General features: G+C 33.7%; 3 protein-coding genes across 6 annotated transcripts in view; 2 read left to right on the forward strand and 1 right to left on the reverse strand.

Moving 5' to 3' along the window:
• The window catches only part of LOC127867016 (uncharacterized), a 489,213-nt gene that overhangs the window by 409,593 nt on the left and 60,794 nt on the right, over positions 1–18,826 (reverse strand). Inside the window, exon 4 of one of the 4 annotated variants that reach the window (XM_052407934.1) lies at positions 18,328–18,730. The exons of 2 other annotated variants lie outside the window; for them this stretch is intronic. In XM_052407934.1, the coding sequence (XP_052263894.1) occupies positions 18,328–18,730 (403 nt within the window). Of the gene's footprint in view, positions 1–16,911; positions 18,731–18,826 lie in introns of those variants that run through there. One more of the 4 variants, XM_052407932.1, reaches the window with a different exon arrangement.
• The window catches only part of LOC127867021 (uncharacterized), a 443,681-nt gene that overhangs the window by 378,734 nt on the left and 46,121 nt on the right, over positions 1–18,826 (forward strand). The gene's annotated exons all lie outside the window — the stretch shown is intronic.
• Positions 1–18,826, forward strand: part of LOC127867019 (dihydrofolate reductase-like) — a 148,252-nt gene that overhangs the window by 14,045 nt on the left and 115,381 nt on the right. The gene's annotated exons all lie outside the window — the stretch shown is intronic.

Genomic DNA, 18,826 nt, shown 5'->3' on the forward strand with positions numbered 1-18,826 from the left:
TTGTATAACCACGTGCTAACCCTTACTCAAACAAGGTGTTAGTATATACTTTTGAATTACATGCATAAAACGAAAGGGCTTTAAGTTATAACAGCAGGCGATCAAGTTATATATTTTTTCTAATTTCCTTCAATATAAACTAACGTCACATAACAAGTAGTGTTCGCTTACAAAAGTGCGTTTGATTTGTGTCAACCTGTAGAGCCATTTGTTCCTTGCCATACCAATAGTACATGTTGTAATGATACTAATGCTACAGTTTATTTATTCTTCTTTATCGTAGAAAAATCAATTAACACGACCACGTCCTTATTGTAATGTTTGCTGTATTTAATTATCCCCTTTTTTTTAATCACATCGAGATCATGTATCAACCCGAAATGTCACACTGGCATACGTCACATCCGGTTTCGTCCTCCCTGTGCGATGGAGGATCCACACCGTCCAACAGACACTCAAGTGGCCTGCATCCGGGGGATACAGTCGTCATGTTGCCACCTAGAATCATGGGCATAATTAGTATAGATAGATAGGTTTTAGGTTAATGTTTACAATGTTGATGTAATTCATTGAAATTTAATGCACGTAAGATTTTGTGTGCGATTTGGAACACAATGTGAACGTTTTTCTCAATAAAAGAACCTATGTAATACACGGAAGACATAGGTGTTACCATAAGATAAAATTTCCTCGCGTTTAGTGTGAACGTATAACATGTCATGAAGGCATACTCTGTCTTAAATTATATGTTATATATGTGTTGGACATTTATATTCGCTCTTATCTGTTTTAGCTCTCATTATATATTAACATATTTTGTTTTTGAAGTGAATTGATTCCAAATGTACTTTTGAAGGTACTTGCATTTTTAAAGGATTATTAAATTATAAACGCATGCTGAAGGCCCATCATAACAGTTTTCTAATTCGTATACAGCTTATTTAATCTTCAATAAAACAACCCAAAGAAACAAAGTTATTAAATTCCATGACACAGTGTATATATTTAAAAAAAAGTTTTTAACAATTTTTACTGTGGCAATTGTATTGCCATAACCTTTACACATATTTGCTCGAGTATCTTGAATGACGTACTTTCTGATTATTGTTGTTCTGGTGATATTCACTTGTTTTTAATATCCATACATATTTATCCATCAGTTCCGACACCTTTGAAAAATAACTTTAAAGTTGTGATTTACAAATGTATTTAACCCATAAAGCGTTTAATTGATCGTTGACAAACGGTTAATCTAGCTTTCGTGAATTTTTTGTATGTTTATTGCGATATTGTATTCATCGCCCTCTATTCTAGAGACAATATATCACTTGGGTGTTTTGGTGTTCACAAGAATGTCCTTCAACTAATGCTTGTGGACTTTCACATATTTCACTCTACCTTCACACAGGCAGACAAAGCACAAATTGGCGTCCACGTCAATGCAGCTGCGAGTGTCGGGGCAATCGCTCGGGAACGGGGGACACACTGGTAAGACAAAATACCAATTTGTCACCTAATTTTGGTAGAAAATTCTTTGAACTCAATCGTTCAGAAAGAAAAAAAAAACACTAAAATATATTTACCTTAACATTTTGAACTCCTTTGCATATGACGGATATACACCATAAAGTCTGCGATAGATAAAGCTAAATTGTCAACGCATATTGATACCCATTATATGAGTTTATGAGAGCATATTTTGATTACACCGCTGCAGAGTGTTAAAATTCATAAATGTGTGTAATATGCGCCTCGTTTGAGTTTGAACTTTTATTCCATACGTCTATGTAAATGCTAGACCATTCGCAATGTATACCTGTGCCAGTAGCAACCTTGGGCGTTGTTGCGGTAGTAGGTGCAGTTGTTTCCGGAATTGTTGTTAGAGTTGTTGTAGGAGTCGTTGTTTTCTTGGAGGTTATTGGTGATGTAGTAGTTGAGGTTGTATTGATCGCTGTTTGTGTTAAAATAGCGGTGCTTGTCGTTATGTTTGTCGTGGTTTAGACCAGGGTAGTATTCGGTGTTGTTTTCGTTGTAATAACTAGACCACAAATACCATTTAAATTGATAACTCGTAGAAGATCAGGTTGTAATTGTGACGATATTATGATCAAACAGACATGGGCACTGTTGGTGTGTAGCAGCTGTACATTAAGACATTGTAGACGATGGAATTGTGGCTGTGCTATTTTTTGACGATGTGTGCATGAGTATCTTTTCAATTTGGTTGTAACTGTAAGTTGCTAGACTTTTTCTAAAAGTTTGACATTATTATAGACGTAGTTTGCATTGTAATATTATTCTATGCATTGTATTATCGTTATGTGAAGCTTTTACGTAATGGATGGCGATGTATACCTATGACATTAATACGACACAGTCAACGTATACATTGTATGTGTCAGTTGTTGTTTCGCAAATTATAATGCGCCTCGTTTTGGAAACATTTGGCTCATCGTTCAGTAGCATGTGAAGACCGCAATGGCTAATAACGCAGAACACTTTCCGCTTTTATAAAATGTTTCGTTTAAAGGTCTATTCTTAACGAAAATCCAAATAAGGCGGAAAGTGTCGTCCTATATTAACGTAGAAGGACTGCACAGGCTTATATGGGAATGATACTTTTCGGGAATCAATTAATATAGATTATGATATATAATATATATACTTTAGAGTATAGATAAAACTTACCCGATGCAGCACGCAAGAAACAACCAAATCTGTCGATGTGGCATTCTATCTTTAGGGTCGGCGCTATGGTCAGTTGGGGACAACAATTCATATATTGTTTTTTCGATTATGGTCACTTGTTTGGCAAAGTAGCAAAAGTGTAACATTCGAAATATTAACTGTAACTGTAAAAGCATCCTGATTCAACAGTTTCAAGTGAATTACTCACACATATACGTTACGTAACACATGTATAAGGTGTAGTGCATAGCTATCATTAAGTATAGATTATATTTATGGAAATTCTAATATATAGTACGCGTTTAACTAATGACTGTTACTGCCAAGCAGTATTAAACGATACATAAATTAGTCAAACAAAACACTAGGTAAATAATCAAAAGAGAATCAACTTATTAGACAAGTCAATGAAAGCATTAATAATTCATTGTAATGATTGCAGAGGCTCATACTATGGATTAACACTTCTTGTGCAATAACCTGTTATCACACGTAAAATGTTGATTGTTTTAATTGTATTGCAAAACCGATGCACAATATGTCCCCCTATATACCCGTTCTGTTTTGGTTTCTATAAAATCGCAAAATACTTAAATAAACTTAATATAAGATAATATTTTGTATTGCAAAATGTAATACAGCATTTATTAAATAAGAAAAAGAAATTACTTGCTACATTTAAAGATTTTACAAAAGCATTTGATTACGTGGTAAGAGATATTGTGTGGTATAAACTGATACAGCTAGGTATTAGAGGGAAAATATTAAACATTATCCGTTCAATGTATAGTATTGTTAAGTCAAGGGTAAAATATGACAATGAGGTTAGCGATAGTTTTACATGCCTGTTAGGGGTACGTCAGGTTGAATCATTGTCTCCATTTGTATTTGCAATGTATTTGAACGACAGAGAGGAATATTTGCTGACAAATAATTATGATGGACTAAATACACAAAAAAATAAATTCATAGTTTTTAAGAAAGGTGGATGACTTAGACAAAATATGAGATTTCTATATAATAACAATGTATTAGAAATTGTTGGTAACTACATATTTGGGTTTTATCTTTTCCTTAGGGGGCTCTTTTTCTAAAACGTTTGATAGTCTGTGTAGACAGTCTTTGAAAGCTATTTTTAAATTAAGACAATATATGTCGAAATTTTTTAACGTTACAATACAACTAAACTTAGAAATATTTGATAATCAATTTATCCGGTTTTAAGTTATGGTCCGAAATATGGGTTAACAAAGCAATATAAAGATAGAACGAATACATTTAAATTATTGCAAATTATAATTAGGAGTCCGAAGGCAAACACAGAATAACTTTATAGATGGAGAACTAGGAAGAACGTCTTATCCGTCAGACATAGCATTAATGTAATTATCTATTGGTTATCGAGAGTAAACACACATGATATTAAATATGTAAAACTTGTTTATGATATTATGTTCCGAGAATTAGAAACATACCCCAATGACAGATCTTGGGCCTACATGGTAAAAAGTCTATTAGGTAATTGTGGTTTTAACGATGTGTGGCTGAACCAAGGGGTAGGGGATGTAGAAATATTTTTGACAATTTTTAGAGTAAGAGTTACATATATGTTTAAACATAATTTGAAAACCGAATTGAGTGAATCAACTAGCGCAAAAACATACATATTAATATCCGATTTTATATTTAAATCCTATTTAAGTGATGTAAATATTTCAAAGTACAGAATGACTCTCTCTAGATTAAGAGTCTCTGCACATATGTTTAAAGTTGAAACGGGTAGATGGCAAAAACCAATAGCTATTCCTTATGAAGAAAGAAATTGTACTTTTTATGCAATGTATTAGAAGATGCATACCACTTTGTTATGGAGTGTACATTACATACTGATGTAAGAAAACATGCAATTACGTAAGACCAAATTTTGAAATATGTTAAAGTTCATTGATTTATTTACCTCTCAAAATAGCAGTATTGTTAAAAAATTAGCTATGTTAATTTTTAAAGCATGGGAAATAAGAAATACTTATAATACATATTATGATAAGGGTTTGTCTTTTGTATATATTTATGCACAGCCTCTCATTGTATATTGTCTTATAAAATATGAAATACTTTGCTTTACAATGTATCGATATATTTTTGATGTTAATGAGTCGAATGACCTGTGACTTTGTTTTTTATGCCCCCTTCCGAAGAAAAGGGGCATATAGTGATCGGACTGTCCGTCCGTCCGTCTGTCTGTCCGTCTTTCCGTCGCACTTTGCGTTTAGGTTTCGCAAAATGCTCATAACTTCTATGTCCCTCGAGATATAACCTTCATATTTGGTATGAATGTGTATATGGACAAGTCTTTTCCATACGCATAATTTTTTTTCCCCTGTGACCTTGACCTTCAACTTAGGGTCCGCGTTTAGGTTTCGAAATCTGCGTTTAGGTTTCGAAAAATTCTCATAACATCTATGTCCCTTGAGCTATAACCTTCATATTTGGTACGCATGTGTATATGAACAATTCCTTTCCATACGCACACATATTTTGACCCCTGTGACGTTGACTTTAAACTTAGGGTCCGCGTTTAGGTTTCGAAATTTGCGTTAAGGTTTCAAAAAAAGCTCAAACTTCTATCAAGCGTTTATAGGGGGCATAAGTCATCATATGGTGACAGCTCTTGTTTTTTTTTTAATATTGTATGCGACATTTCATGTATACTCATGGGCATATTGCCTACTGTATTATCAATTAAACTAAAAAAACACACTATAAAATCGCTTACTACTCTGATATACTTAGTATTTAATTTAATCTGGGTTATGTTAAATTGATTGTGCCCTGTTGTTTATTATAGTGCATTTGAGTCAAGTTCTTGTAAATCCTTGCTTAATTAATGTAAGAAAGGTGTCACCCCAGCTAAGTCATTGTCTAAACTTTCCGGATAAACTGCATTTTCTTTAAAAAAGATAATTCCTTTAAACGAAACATTTTGTAAACGCGGGAGGAGCCCCTGATTAGCGGACTGCAAAGATCAAGCTTGGACGACACATAACAAACATGCATAAAGGCTTGATTAATTTTAACGTACCGGTATCTGAACATATGGGGCAGTTATTAGCATCGAATGCAATTATATGGGGAAGGCACCTTGGTAGTGTTGGACATACTGAAATGTCAATTGTGTATTATGTAGCTTAACGATTTTAATACGAAAGCAAACTCAAGATGGATTTCATTAATGCTCAATAGACATATCCTAATGTATAAAGACTAAAATTTCGTGTATGTGTTACTCATTTTGTACAGAAAGGATTATTAAAAAGTACAACCATTCATCAACTTAAATTTTCATTAAGCTTACCTCAATACATATGGATATATACACACATGCACATTGTATCTATTAGCATACGTTTTATTTACAAATCACATGACGACGATTTTCGAGATTTTATCAAATAAATGCTTCATACCCAAATCACCACTTCGTCCTAAAAAAGTTGTTACACAAGATCCTGTAGTGAAGCCTAGACCCGCACTGGTTGAAGTACCAATTGATCCTAAATAAGGGAAAACTGGACTTAATGCATGGACGTAAAATGGTGTCGCAGATTAGCCAGGAACGAACCCGGCCGTTTTAATGCATTTGTCGTTTACGGTTATTCTCTTCTTTGCAAAAATCCTGTCTAGGCGGAAATTGGTGTCACTGATAAGCTTGTGGAGACAGCAAAGGCTAATTTGGAATGACACTTTACGCCCATGCACACAGCTTAGGTGTGAAATAATTAGGTGGCATTTATAACATATTATTGACGATTCGTTAGTGTTCGTTATTTATCATAAATTATGTGTGTTCAATTTATGTCATATTAATTATGATGGAAGTTTCTTAATGACAGGAAGCATATAAGTACTCACAAACTAATGAAACTTTTGTGATATTTCAGTATTTTAGAAATAAATTAAAGAATATATTTTCGAAGACAGCAATTCAGTTCATTTATATTTTTATATAAGAATGTTTATATATTTTTCACTGGTATTTATATGCGAATATCTTTCAAAAATGACGTAAATCTTCTTTCTTTAATTAACGTTCGGATATAGACTAGTGTGAATGTACCAGATGAACATGAAGCGGGGCATTCATAACACCCGTTGTTGTATCGTGGGCATCGGCAGAACGGGTTGTAGTTGGAACAATGCCTTCTCACAGGATAAAACTCTACCAATGGCATTTAATATGCAATAAAAACATGGAATTTATATTTGTGAACAACATGGTATGGAAGCATATGTATCGTTTTCCCTAACACGCGTTTGATAAAGAATTGGGTTGTGCCTATTTGCTGCAGAATGTTTTCAATAAATATATAAATACAGCTAAATCACGTGCTTATTTATGAGCCTCGTTCTGTATAAACTAGCATTAATGAATGCGCATTGAGTGTCGTTCCAGATTAGCATTAGCAGTCTGCACATGTGCATTGAGTGTCGTCCCAGATTAGCATGCGCAGTACACACATGTTCATCGAGTGTCGTCCAAGATAAGCATGAGCAGTCCGCATAAAAGTTAAATCCCCTAGTACAACGTTTGGGTTAAGACTCTGTCAAGATGTCCAAAGCCTCCTATGTGGTGAAGTTTCGATTATTTATTTACATACAAATCACTATTCAAAAGTTTGCGACCATACCCATCATCACAAAACGCATCGTTTAGGTATGGGTCAATCTTTGTACCTCGTCTCTCTAAAAGCAGTCCACAGTGGCCCGGGTAACTCATACGACTGTCTAATCTAAAAACTGTTATCTCTTTATGAAAATTATCGGCATTAACACCATATTCTATGCAAATGACACTACTGAGTGCAATCATGACGTCTCTATCACTTTCCAGGGAGAAAGTAAGCCCCTCAGCCTTGCTACCCGTAATGATCGAAGTTGCCGCTCTACATGTCCGTGCAGTTGTAAGCCTGCCACTCTCTCTGTATGCGTCTCTCCAGCCTGCAAGATATTCGGTCCATAGCCGAGCCAGCTCATCGCAGTGCATTTTTGAAGGGAGAAATTGTCTCACTAAACATGGAATATGTTTAACTTAAATTTAAACTATGTCAAATGCCATAAATATGAAAATAATTTTATTATCCACAAATACATAACAAATGATAACAATTTGATACAAATACATTAGTGTATTCAATAAACGGACATTGAATGATAAGTGTACTGAGATGTTGATGTATTTAAAACACTAAATTAAGTGTACCTTTTGTCTTGAAGATTTGCTACCTTGAGACATAGTATGCGAAGTCTTATCTTTGATTAACAATTTACTTATTTTCACTCCAAAAATGCGTTTTCTTCATTATGACATTTATTAGCTGGGATACCCATGGGATTTTTGCATTTTCCCATAAGATTTTTTAAATGTTAAGAATCGTGTTTTCTTTGCGTTTCCAAGTATTTTAACGTTATTTAGGGACTTAATAATGGTTTTATGCGAATTATATATATACATATATAGTAATAAAAAAATCCCATTTTTAAAATGGAAAAAAATCCCATGTTTTTTTTCTTATTTTAAGAGATTTATTCATGAAACTTCCAGAAACATTATATTTTATCAAATGATGAACAACGCTATTTTAATGCGTTTAATCGTGTTTTAAAAAAATAAAAAATCCCATGGATTTTTTTACCATGGGATTTTTTAAAATGGGATTTTTTTTTGCCCATGGGATTGTTTTTCAATGAAAGTGTACACAATTCCTTAAACCGGATAAAAGTTCCTAAATGCGAAAACAACGATAATAATAATACTAATAATAATATGAATATGTATATAAATAATAATATGAATAATATAAATAATATAATACACGAATCCCGAAACCAATATTTGTTTAAAGTGTTTGAACAATAATACTATGCTTATACTGCTTGAATAGTTGTGTAGCATATACTTTCAAGTTTTCATTATAAGTTATTTATATTATTTCGTTTTGAATATTTAAACAATAGAGAACACATGATTTCTCCAAAGATACTCCCACCATATCAATCAATACACTGTTGATGAACGATGAACTATTTTGGTACGTATGCAAGTTAAACAATATCATGAGCCAACATGTAACATGGAACACTATTTTTACAGTATGCAACATGTATAGAATTTTCATAAGTAAATTACTGATTTATCTTTCTTTGTCTATTTGTTTTGCTTTTAATTTTTAAATTTTGCAATCCAACAACTAGAACATAAGTTGATTATAACTTCTCAGTTTATGAAAAATAGCGTATTGGTCATTACAATCAGGTGTATATGGGTCTATATGTGTCTCGTTGGATTAATTAAAAAAAACTGCATTGACTAATCAATGCAAACATAGACTTTTTGTTTCAAATTTATATCAACGTACACATACCAAAACATAAACATGTCCAATATTACAATGTGTGACCAGGCAGATATGATACAAGTTATTGTTTTATAAAGTCGCAAATTTTAGGTCATCATTTGAATTAAATTAACGTGTATTTTCGTTAATATTGCAGATATAATAAAATGTTGAAGGATTAAGTTAACACATTGAGTCTTTATCTACAAGAAATCAAGATGTGTATAACCTTTAAACGTTACTATTCAATTTTATCATATATCGAACGTTGTACTTTGCATTTTGCAAGTAGTGGTACTGCCCAGTCGCTCTGGGTAGATTTATCAAAATATTTCAAATATATGCGCCTAACAAATACCGACTGCTACACTTTAAATAGTTCTCTAATTCCAATTATCAACATTCACATTCGCCATTTCTTCATTAAAATAATGCCTAGTTTTATTCAATAAGCATGATGGTAAATTATCACGATTGACTGATAAATAACTCGTTTAAGTCAAAATTAAAAATACAATATCGCCAATGATTGCTTAATAATTCATTTAACACAATTAATCAACGACAATAAAATTATATATCTACGTATCATTAAAAGCAAATGTTTGGATGAAACTTTCGTTTATTTATATTTCGCTTCAAACATTTCTAATGAATTATTTCGAACTTTCAAGTGAATTCATTCTATGTCATGCCATGTACTATTGTTATCGTCGGTATTAAAAATGAAGTAAAATAACCGCACACAAGAATTAAACATACCAATTGAATAAAGCTGGGATATCCGCTTGAAAATGGTTATGGAAATGAGTATAGACTGAAATGGTGTCATGGCTGGCCTACCTTCACACATAATACATTAACCCATTTATGCCCAGTGTACTCTCCCATCCTTCTAAATTGGATCAATTTATTTCCAAAAGTAGGGGTGTCTGGTTTATTTATTTATATATTTAGAATATTTCTTACAGAAATTTCTATAAGCCAACAGCGCAGACCCAGATGAGACGCCGCATTATGCGGCGTCTCATCTGGGTCTACGCTGTTTGCAATGTCCTTTTATCAGGACGCTAGGCATGAATGAGTTAACATGGCAAATAAACATTTCTATGAAAGCATGACTATTCAAATTTTAACGCAGTAAACAAACATAGCCCTTTGATGTAAGTGCAATATAATTACTCGTTGAAACAATTGCAATATGATAATAACCTTCGGCAGCTACATTAACAGAAATACAGAGAAAACGTTTTGCTCCGTTGTAATTTAAAAGATTTAAGAACAAAGTGTCATATCAACACCTTTCACATAAACACAATTTAACTTAGGAAGAGTCCCCGCAATTTCATGTGGAAAAAGAATGATACTATTGATTTAACAGAACATTTACGAGCAAACGCTATATTGGCTAAGCGCACGTTCGGAAGCAAGACGTTGCTTTTATGAATAAACATTGTTTTATTAATTATCGGAGCTGAAGCGAGGACGTCTTTCTCTTAGCGACTTTACAACAAAAGAGAGCGAGCATCTATGAAAGTGTTTGCAGGAAATACACAACTCTGTAAACGGATCTTTAATATTTATCTTTAATTTGGAGCGCACTTGCCTGTGCTTTTTATTAGGTCCGCACTTTCGTATATGTCCCTTGCTTAACTTAAATACCAACGTATTCGGTTTTTCATAGCTATTATTGTCGATGCATCGCATTGGTTGTTTTCAATGTTAATCTGTAATTTATTTTTTGGTTGTATACTTTTTATCAATGAGTAATAAAAAAGGAAGTTGTAAATTGGAAGTCATAAATATTACAGATTATGTCCAAACTAATACAAGTTAAAATTGATAAATCTCTTACAAACCATAATGTATAGGTCACTGATTGAACATTCCAAAGCTACGTAAACAAATTAAAACGCAAAATAAATGTGATTTTTTACAGTACTAATTGCTGTGTATCAATTTTGAGTATGTCATACACAGCATCCATTGAGACTTTATTAAGAAACTTCAAATAAAAATACATGCCGGGTGCTTCAGGATAACTAGTAGGCATTTTTTTTCAAATCGTTCTAGCTGAGTCCCTATACATTGACGGTGTTCTGGTGTTTACGTGCAGTCCATGAACATCGTATTGGATTACAATCTGTAGTGTTTGAAATAAGTGTTTAAAGGTATGCTGGGTTTTAATTATTGTGTTTTAATTGCATGTCTGATACTTTGTTCAACGTTTGCATCGGGCGTAATTCGGTTTAAAGTAAGGTAACCTATTTATAAACGTGTTTTTGCTTTTCATTGATGAAGTTGCTGTGTATTATAAACAATTATAACACGTCATTAAAGCGCTCTGTGTTGGCAGGTAAACTTTACTAAAAGTTTACTTTTGAGCAAACATCATCTTTATGTCAGATAATGTCAGTTATGTTTGCAAAAGGAATTTTTCTCGTACCATAATGACCACTTTAAAATGCAGTTCGCACAGGAAAATAGGGACGACACTTTCCAGTTTTATTGTATTTAAATGTATGTTTATCTCTTTAAGAAAGTATTTTTATTGTACAAATCCAGTATAGGCGGAAAGTTTCGCGCCTGATTATACTGTGATGATACATTTGGTAATCTGAGACGACACTTAGCACATATGCATTAAGCCCCGTTTTCCAAGAGCGAGGCTTATGAGTTTAATGTCTATGTCTCATACTTACGTTCCTGTTAACCCTTTACAATGACCTTCAGGTTATGAGATAATTGAAACTTAACGGTATATCGAGATTAGTTAAACATATAAACGTTGAGGGTGCACTACCATTGTTTTCAGTTGGTTTATATCAACATACACCCTCTATTAAATTATGCAGCACATAGCACATATTCTCGTAAGCCGGCAAACCGAAATGTTGCGTTTTGGTTCTGTTATAATATTAAACTTTTTTCCGAAAGTCCCATTGAAAACTTAACCACATATTATTATTAAAAGTATACAAGTAAAATTTAACAACCATATACTAAAACATGACACGATGTATATTACTAATAATTAAACGAAATGAAAAATGCAACAAAAATATATTTAAAGTGTGCCCGTTCTGTAATAACATATAATTAAATAAATTAACATGCATACATATTTATATTAATTATTATGTTTAAATTAACGTTGTACACAGTAGTAAATGATAAATTATATCGAGAGATCAATGATATGCAAACTACTGAACACCGAGTATACACACACATTATACGATCTGTTTATAATACCCGAAAAGGGAGTTCAGCAGTATCCGAAGATAGAAGATAGATTATCAAAACTGGGATCACCGCCTTGTAACGGTCAATGCAAGAATGGGGATTTAAACCGTTTTTAGGGCTAGTCGAGCTCCACATTTACTGTAGAATTGATAACAAACTAAACGTGTGTCTAAAATGATCTAAGTCAAATGTTCTTATGCATATAAGAAATGAATTTAGTTATGCAAAAACGTGCATCAACAGCTTCAAGCAGCACTTAAGTGTACTAGTGTTGAAAGCAACGGACATCTAGAGGAAAACGATAAGGGGATTTCTTTTAAAGATGTTAATAAACAAAAAAAAATGATCCATCTATAAACGAAATGAAAACTATGGAACACAGGATTGTGTACAGTTTTATTTTAAAAAGATGATTACGTTAAAATCGTTGTCATCATTTGACTGAGACAAATCTCGACGTTGAAATTAAATGAGAATACACTATATATCTCAAATTGAATTAAGATCCATCAGTTGTGCTATTGACTTCGTTGTAGTGGAACTGCGGACATTCGAATTGTTATAATGATTGCATAGTTGAAATCATTTTAGGTCCAGTGTGACGCGCATTGACAGAGACGTAGGTGGGACATATTGGAACAAAATGTCTCAACAATGAACGGTTTAATGAAATTTGATATAATGGCAGCATTATGTCATACCAACAGAGGCATCGGCTACCAGCGGGATCTGCATGGCCAATGTTGAAGTAAGTCTCATCCTCGTCCTTTGAAAAATGGGCTGAATGCATGTGCGTTAAGTGTCGTCCTATTTTAAACTGTGCATATATTCCGCTTTTATCCTATTACCAGATGAAAATCGATAGTATAACAACGATCGTATAAACATTAGCTTTATACTATCGCTATTATTAGATCAGATTTGTTTTTTTTTCCGAAATTGGAAAATCTGTTTTTGTCAACAACAGAAAAACAAAATCGTCAAAAAATGCGATATTTTACAATTATTAATCGAAAATAGGGAGGAAATAATAGGATAAATAGAATATTATGTGGGTTTGGGATAAAGATCAAGTTTATCATGCTCGGCACGAACAATGATAGCGCTCGGCAAGCCTCGCGCTACATCGGTTCTAAGCCTCCCATGATAAACTTGATCTTTATCCCAAACTCACATAATATTCTATATTTATGGAGTTGCCTGTATATATGGTGTATCTTCTTAACAAACATCCAGTCTAGGCAGAAAGTGCCCACTGATTGTTTTTTTTGCTCTTTTTTGTTAAGAATGTGCCATATGGATTGGGAAAATTAGCGCGATAAACCATAAAATTTGGAAAAATAGCGCGATAAACCATGAAATTGGGAAATATGAATCATTATAAATATGATTATAAGAACATAATTAAAATTGTTAAGAGCATGTATGACAGCATTTTTATATTATAAAGTGCTGCTTTAACGTCTTCTTTTAATGAAGACCACGTGTAGTTAATATCCTTCCACATGCATATTAAACTTCCATTTTCGAACAATACTGATCTTAAATGCTTAAAATTTGTGAGTAGACAGAACTTCAATTTTCTTACACTGGTTTCCGTGACGCACATTCACTCTGCAGATTTCTTATAAGTATTTTGTTTTTACCTCAAACGTAGAATTTTGCGATAATTGACACACGAATTAAATTATTCCCTAATAAGTATATGATATCCGTTGTTAATTCGAATGTTATTTATCATTTTCGCCGCTCATCGCAAATACTCGTCTGCTTGCCGCCATCTTGGACGTGTGTAAAAACATGCGTGCTTAATTAGGATACATCGACTATCGTTAGTATCCTCCGCAATATAAAGCGCGATGTGTGGATAGCAAAGTAAAATCGTATATATTTGGCTACATTCGCGCACAATACCTAAGTCAGTTGTCGTTCGGCGACGACTTGATAAGCTCGATCGGCACTCATGCTGCGAAATTATCGCTAGATTGCCATTGTAATCTTTTTGGTTTTATTGGGAAAATTGTGGCATTTTTTTGAGAAATAACGTCGATTTTTGCAACTGTAAAGCAGCCGAATGTCGGCGTTAATTTTGGGCAAAAAATCACTGGACTGTCTTCCCTGATTTGGACGAGACTTTGCTCACATACATTAACCCTTAGTTTACCAGCACGAGTCTCGATTTGTAAAACACATATTGAAAACATCTATACGCAGACATAAAATTAAGTAAACATAACTTAAAACAACGATTTTACAATATATATCTCTAATATATTTACCGACGATATGCTGAATTGCTTTACACAACACTTTGTTGTTTTAATATTATACGCAGACATAAACTTAAGTAAATATAACTTAAAATACGATTTTAAAATGTTTATCTCCACTTTCTTCAATGACGATATTCTGAAGTGCTTAACACACAACACTTTGTTGTTTGAATATTAAATATAAGAGTAATGCATCCTCGTTCTGAAAAAAAAACTAAATGCATGTGCGTAAATTTTTGCCTCAGATTGGCTTGTACAGTGCACACAGAGTAATTAAGCACGACACTTTCATTCTTTATGTAATTTGTTGTCTAAGGAAATTGCTTCTATTCGAAAAACAAGCTTGGCGGAAAGATGGATGGCAATCAACAGCATATCTGGGGTAACATTTTCGCACACGTATTAAGACCAGTTTTCTTAGAACTATGCTTATTTTTCTAGACCTACTTTTCGTGCATATTTCTGTTTGTTTGTAGGGCCGATTTTGAGTATTATTTAAAGACTACATCCACACAAAAAAAGGTAAGATTATCGATATGTGACTCGCTCTTCGAAAACGGGTTTATTGCATGTGCGTAAAATGGTGTGTCAGCCTAGCCTGTGCACTCCGCACACAAGGATGACATTTTCCACCCAAACTGGATTTTCCCTTAGAAAAGACTGTCTTAAAAATAGAAATACAAAAGCGGACTGTCTGCGGACTGCACAGGCTAATGTGGGTGGGCACTGTACGCACGTGTAAAATGCCCCTTTTTCCACATCGGTTTAATTGATTGACGAAAGTGCTTGATTTGTTTTCAGAGTATGTTTGACCGTTGTCAATTACTTACTATGGTATTAAACGTTATTATTTAAAATATGTTGTTGTAAAGAGTGCTTATATGTTATTATTAGAACAATAAACAAAACATCTGTAAATAATCGATCACTCCGCTCGCTTAGTTATCTATAATGCAACGCAAACTCCGCGACTATGACACTCGGTCGGACAAAATGGCATCGAGAAAGCGGTTAATGAATTGCTGATCACATTGTTTAATAAATAACGGCGAATCGTAAATCCCTTCCATTTTTATTTGTAAACAGCACGTAATCTGTATTGTCGTGTATATATTAAAATCGGATTATAGAACATAAATATCGTTAATTTTTTCATTCATAATAAGCTTATGGGTTAAGTTCTGTGATACTTCATATAATTAAAAGTAAGTAATTGCCGTTGTTTTATACAGATCCCAGTTTGATCACTGTTCACATTAACGGCTGTAAGAGCTGGGTGGGATGTACGGACTTTCATTCGAAGTACTGAGGGTAATATCATATTGTCTGTACTCAAATACTTGGTCCTAGGTGGGTCTTCAATATCGCCTGCAGTTAGTAGTCAGATACATTTCATTCTAGGTCAATATGCCGAAAAAAGGAAACGATGTAATTTTCGTAATTGCACATTAAGACAAAGCGCCTGTCACGTAACAACTAACTATTCTCCTTGTTTTAATGGCAATTATTATTCGTTATCATACTGTAAAGAAACAATGAAACCAAACAACCATTATCATCAGATATAAATTATTTTCCGCTAGCATTTTGGGGTTATCATGTGTAAGGGGATACCCCCCCCCCCCACTTAGCCCACAATTAATCACCAAACTCACAAATGTAAAAAACAGTCATATTATCGTTATTACAATCCGAAGACAATACAAAAAGAATATGGTTTTGAAAAAATTACCATTTTAATACCTAATGGTTAGGCAATAACAGAGCAACATATCTGTAACTATTCGGAGCACGAGGTTTTAAAACAATAACACGTGTCAAATTTATTATAATTCACGATTTTCCTTTCCGTAAAGGATGACCTTGACCTTTTACCACAATTTGTTTGTCAGAAACACAATGCCGCCAACTGCGCCGCTATGATTTATTTAACAAAAATATAAACGTGGGCAGGTCAGACAACTATGTCCATTTAAAGCTTATTACTTCCCTTGACTTTGTTTTCTCGATCCTAGACCTTGAAGGATGATGCTCACCTTCACATTTTACCACTCAAAATGTGCAACTCTATGCGATACACATGCATGCCAAATATCAAGGTGCTATCTTCAATATTAAAATAATTATGGCCAATGTTATGGTTTTAGCACGACGCCCACGGCGGACGGCGGACGACGAGCTGGCTTTGACAATAGCTCGGGTTTTCTCCGAAAACAGCCTCGCTAAAAAAATAACAAACAGAAAACTAACAAAAGCATACACGCGCTTAGAGCAAAACGAGTTTAACGGTATAACTAGATTAACGAAAATCAACCATTACGTTTATCATGTATGAAAATATTTCCGCATAAAAACATCAATACTATAACATATATCTTTGTATCTTTAGATTCATTACAAACTATGTGTTTTGATGAAAACAGATTATCCGTGTTCAATAAAAGTTTACATTCACTTGTCCAGTATAACACACGAGCAATTATACATTTACATGAGAAGCAGTTTAATCAATTCGCATAAAACAACTGCACTTTATTTCTTATTTGTGAATGCAACAATAGCGTTATTGAAGACATTTTAAAAATAGGAATGAACACAGATATGCACCATTTTTATCGATAAGTGCAAAAATGTGTTCAATACTTTTTGATCAATATTACAAATCACAACAATGTTTCAACTCAACAAGGAAAACAAGAATATTATCGATACATTTACAGCAATTACAATAATACCAGTGGACTTTCAGTAACTGCCAGTAACACATATATTCATTCAGTGCCAATGCATTAACAATACCAACCATAAACCAAGTGAATATTTAGATAAGAAGATGAGATACAAATGACACATACACACTTTATTTCCTAACATGCTTACGCAAATAAACACAAGTCACATTTCTACATACATCGACAAAATGAGTAACTACTATAAGTTCTAAAGGGAAATATATGCATAACTTGAAATTATACCGCTGGTTTCCAAGCGCAATACGTACATATTTTGTTAAGATATATACAATATAGCAAAATTACTTTACATAACTTTATTTTGCAAACTAATGTTATCTATGCGAAGCCGATTGACATTGTTTAATAAAGTGTATCGAAATTTATTGTTTCGGTAAAGTTTACAGCCTACTGTAAACAAATCTTTTGTAAAATTGTGCACATTTTTAGAAAGTGAAACGAACGTCTGCAAGTCAAACATCAATTACTGAACAAATCACTATAACGATAAGTTGTATAATTTTCACGTTCTTGGCAACAATGATCGGTGATTCGTTAAAGATAATATGTACTCAAAAGTTATAATTACGTGTTGTCCGCGCCTTGTTAGTGATCTATTGATCATCGTTAACGTTTTACATCAGAATTTTACTAAAAATGTCATCCGCGTTGATAACTCGACTCCCTTCCATTATCATCCTCACGCAAACATCCGTTATAACCTCGTTTTCTCGTCTTATTAATGCCTGCACAATCGCATCGGTAAAGTCAACCTTCCCGTTCTCATCCCTGCAGATTTCCACTCTGTTCAAGCGCACGAGCGTTAGCAACTCCAGCTCAATTCTCCTCCTGCTGTACCATCGGAATGGTTCAGGGTGAGCTACGATGCATTGTCGTATCTTTGGAAGTCTGAGTATCACCCTAGGACCTTCATGGAGCATATCTGTAATCGTTGATATCCATGTGCGTTGCTGTTCCCCATCCAGTCCAGAGGTTGCCATCAAATTCCTTTCTGGAATCATATAGTATGGTAGCTCTAAGGTGATCAATGCAACTCTAAGCGCATCCAATGCTTCATGCAACCACTGCAAAATACTTTTTTTATGAAACGAGGCTTGAGGATTATTTTCCGCCATCCATAAAACGATGTTTTTTAATGTGTACGATGTAACTTCTTTCTTACGTGGATGTAATACATCGTTCTTTATCATTTTCAATAAAACATACAATTTAGTTTGAGTGGCATTAAGATTGCTAATTAGTTCGATCTCACCGGCGTTAAAGCACACTCTCCATTCGACATGTTGATATTCACTTCCTTTAAATCCAACAGGCGTAAGAAATGCTCCAAGTGATACGATGTACTGAACGACTTCCGTTGGCGGCCAGTGGCGAGGTCTTGCGGCCTATTTTGACAGAATGTTGGGGCAGTAGTAATGTAATGCATGTACTTTGTCACGGTGCAAGTGTCCATGCATTGTACTAGGAATTG

This window comes from Dreissena polymorpha, chromosome 2, assembly GCF_020536995.1.
Source record: "Dreissena polymorpha isolate Duluth1 chromosome 2, UMN_Dpol_1.0, whole genome shotgun sequence".
In the NCBI taxonomy this organism is placed as follows: domain Eukaryota; kingdom Metazoa; phylum Mollusca; class Bivalvia; order Myida; family Dreissenidae; genus Dreissena; species Dreissena polymorpha.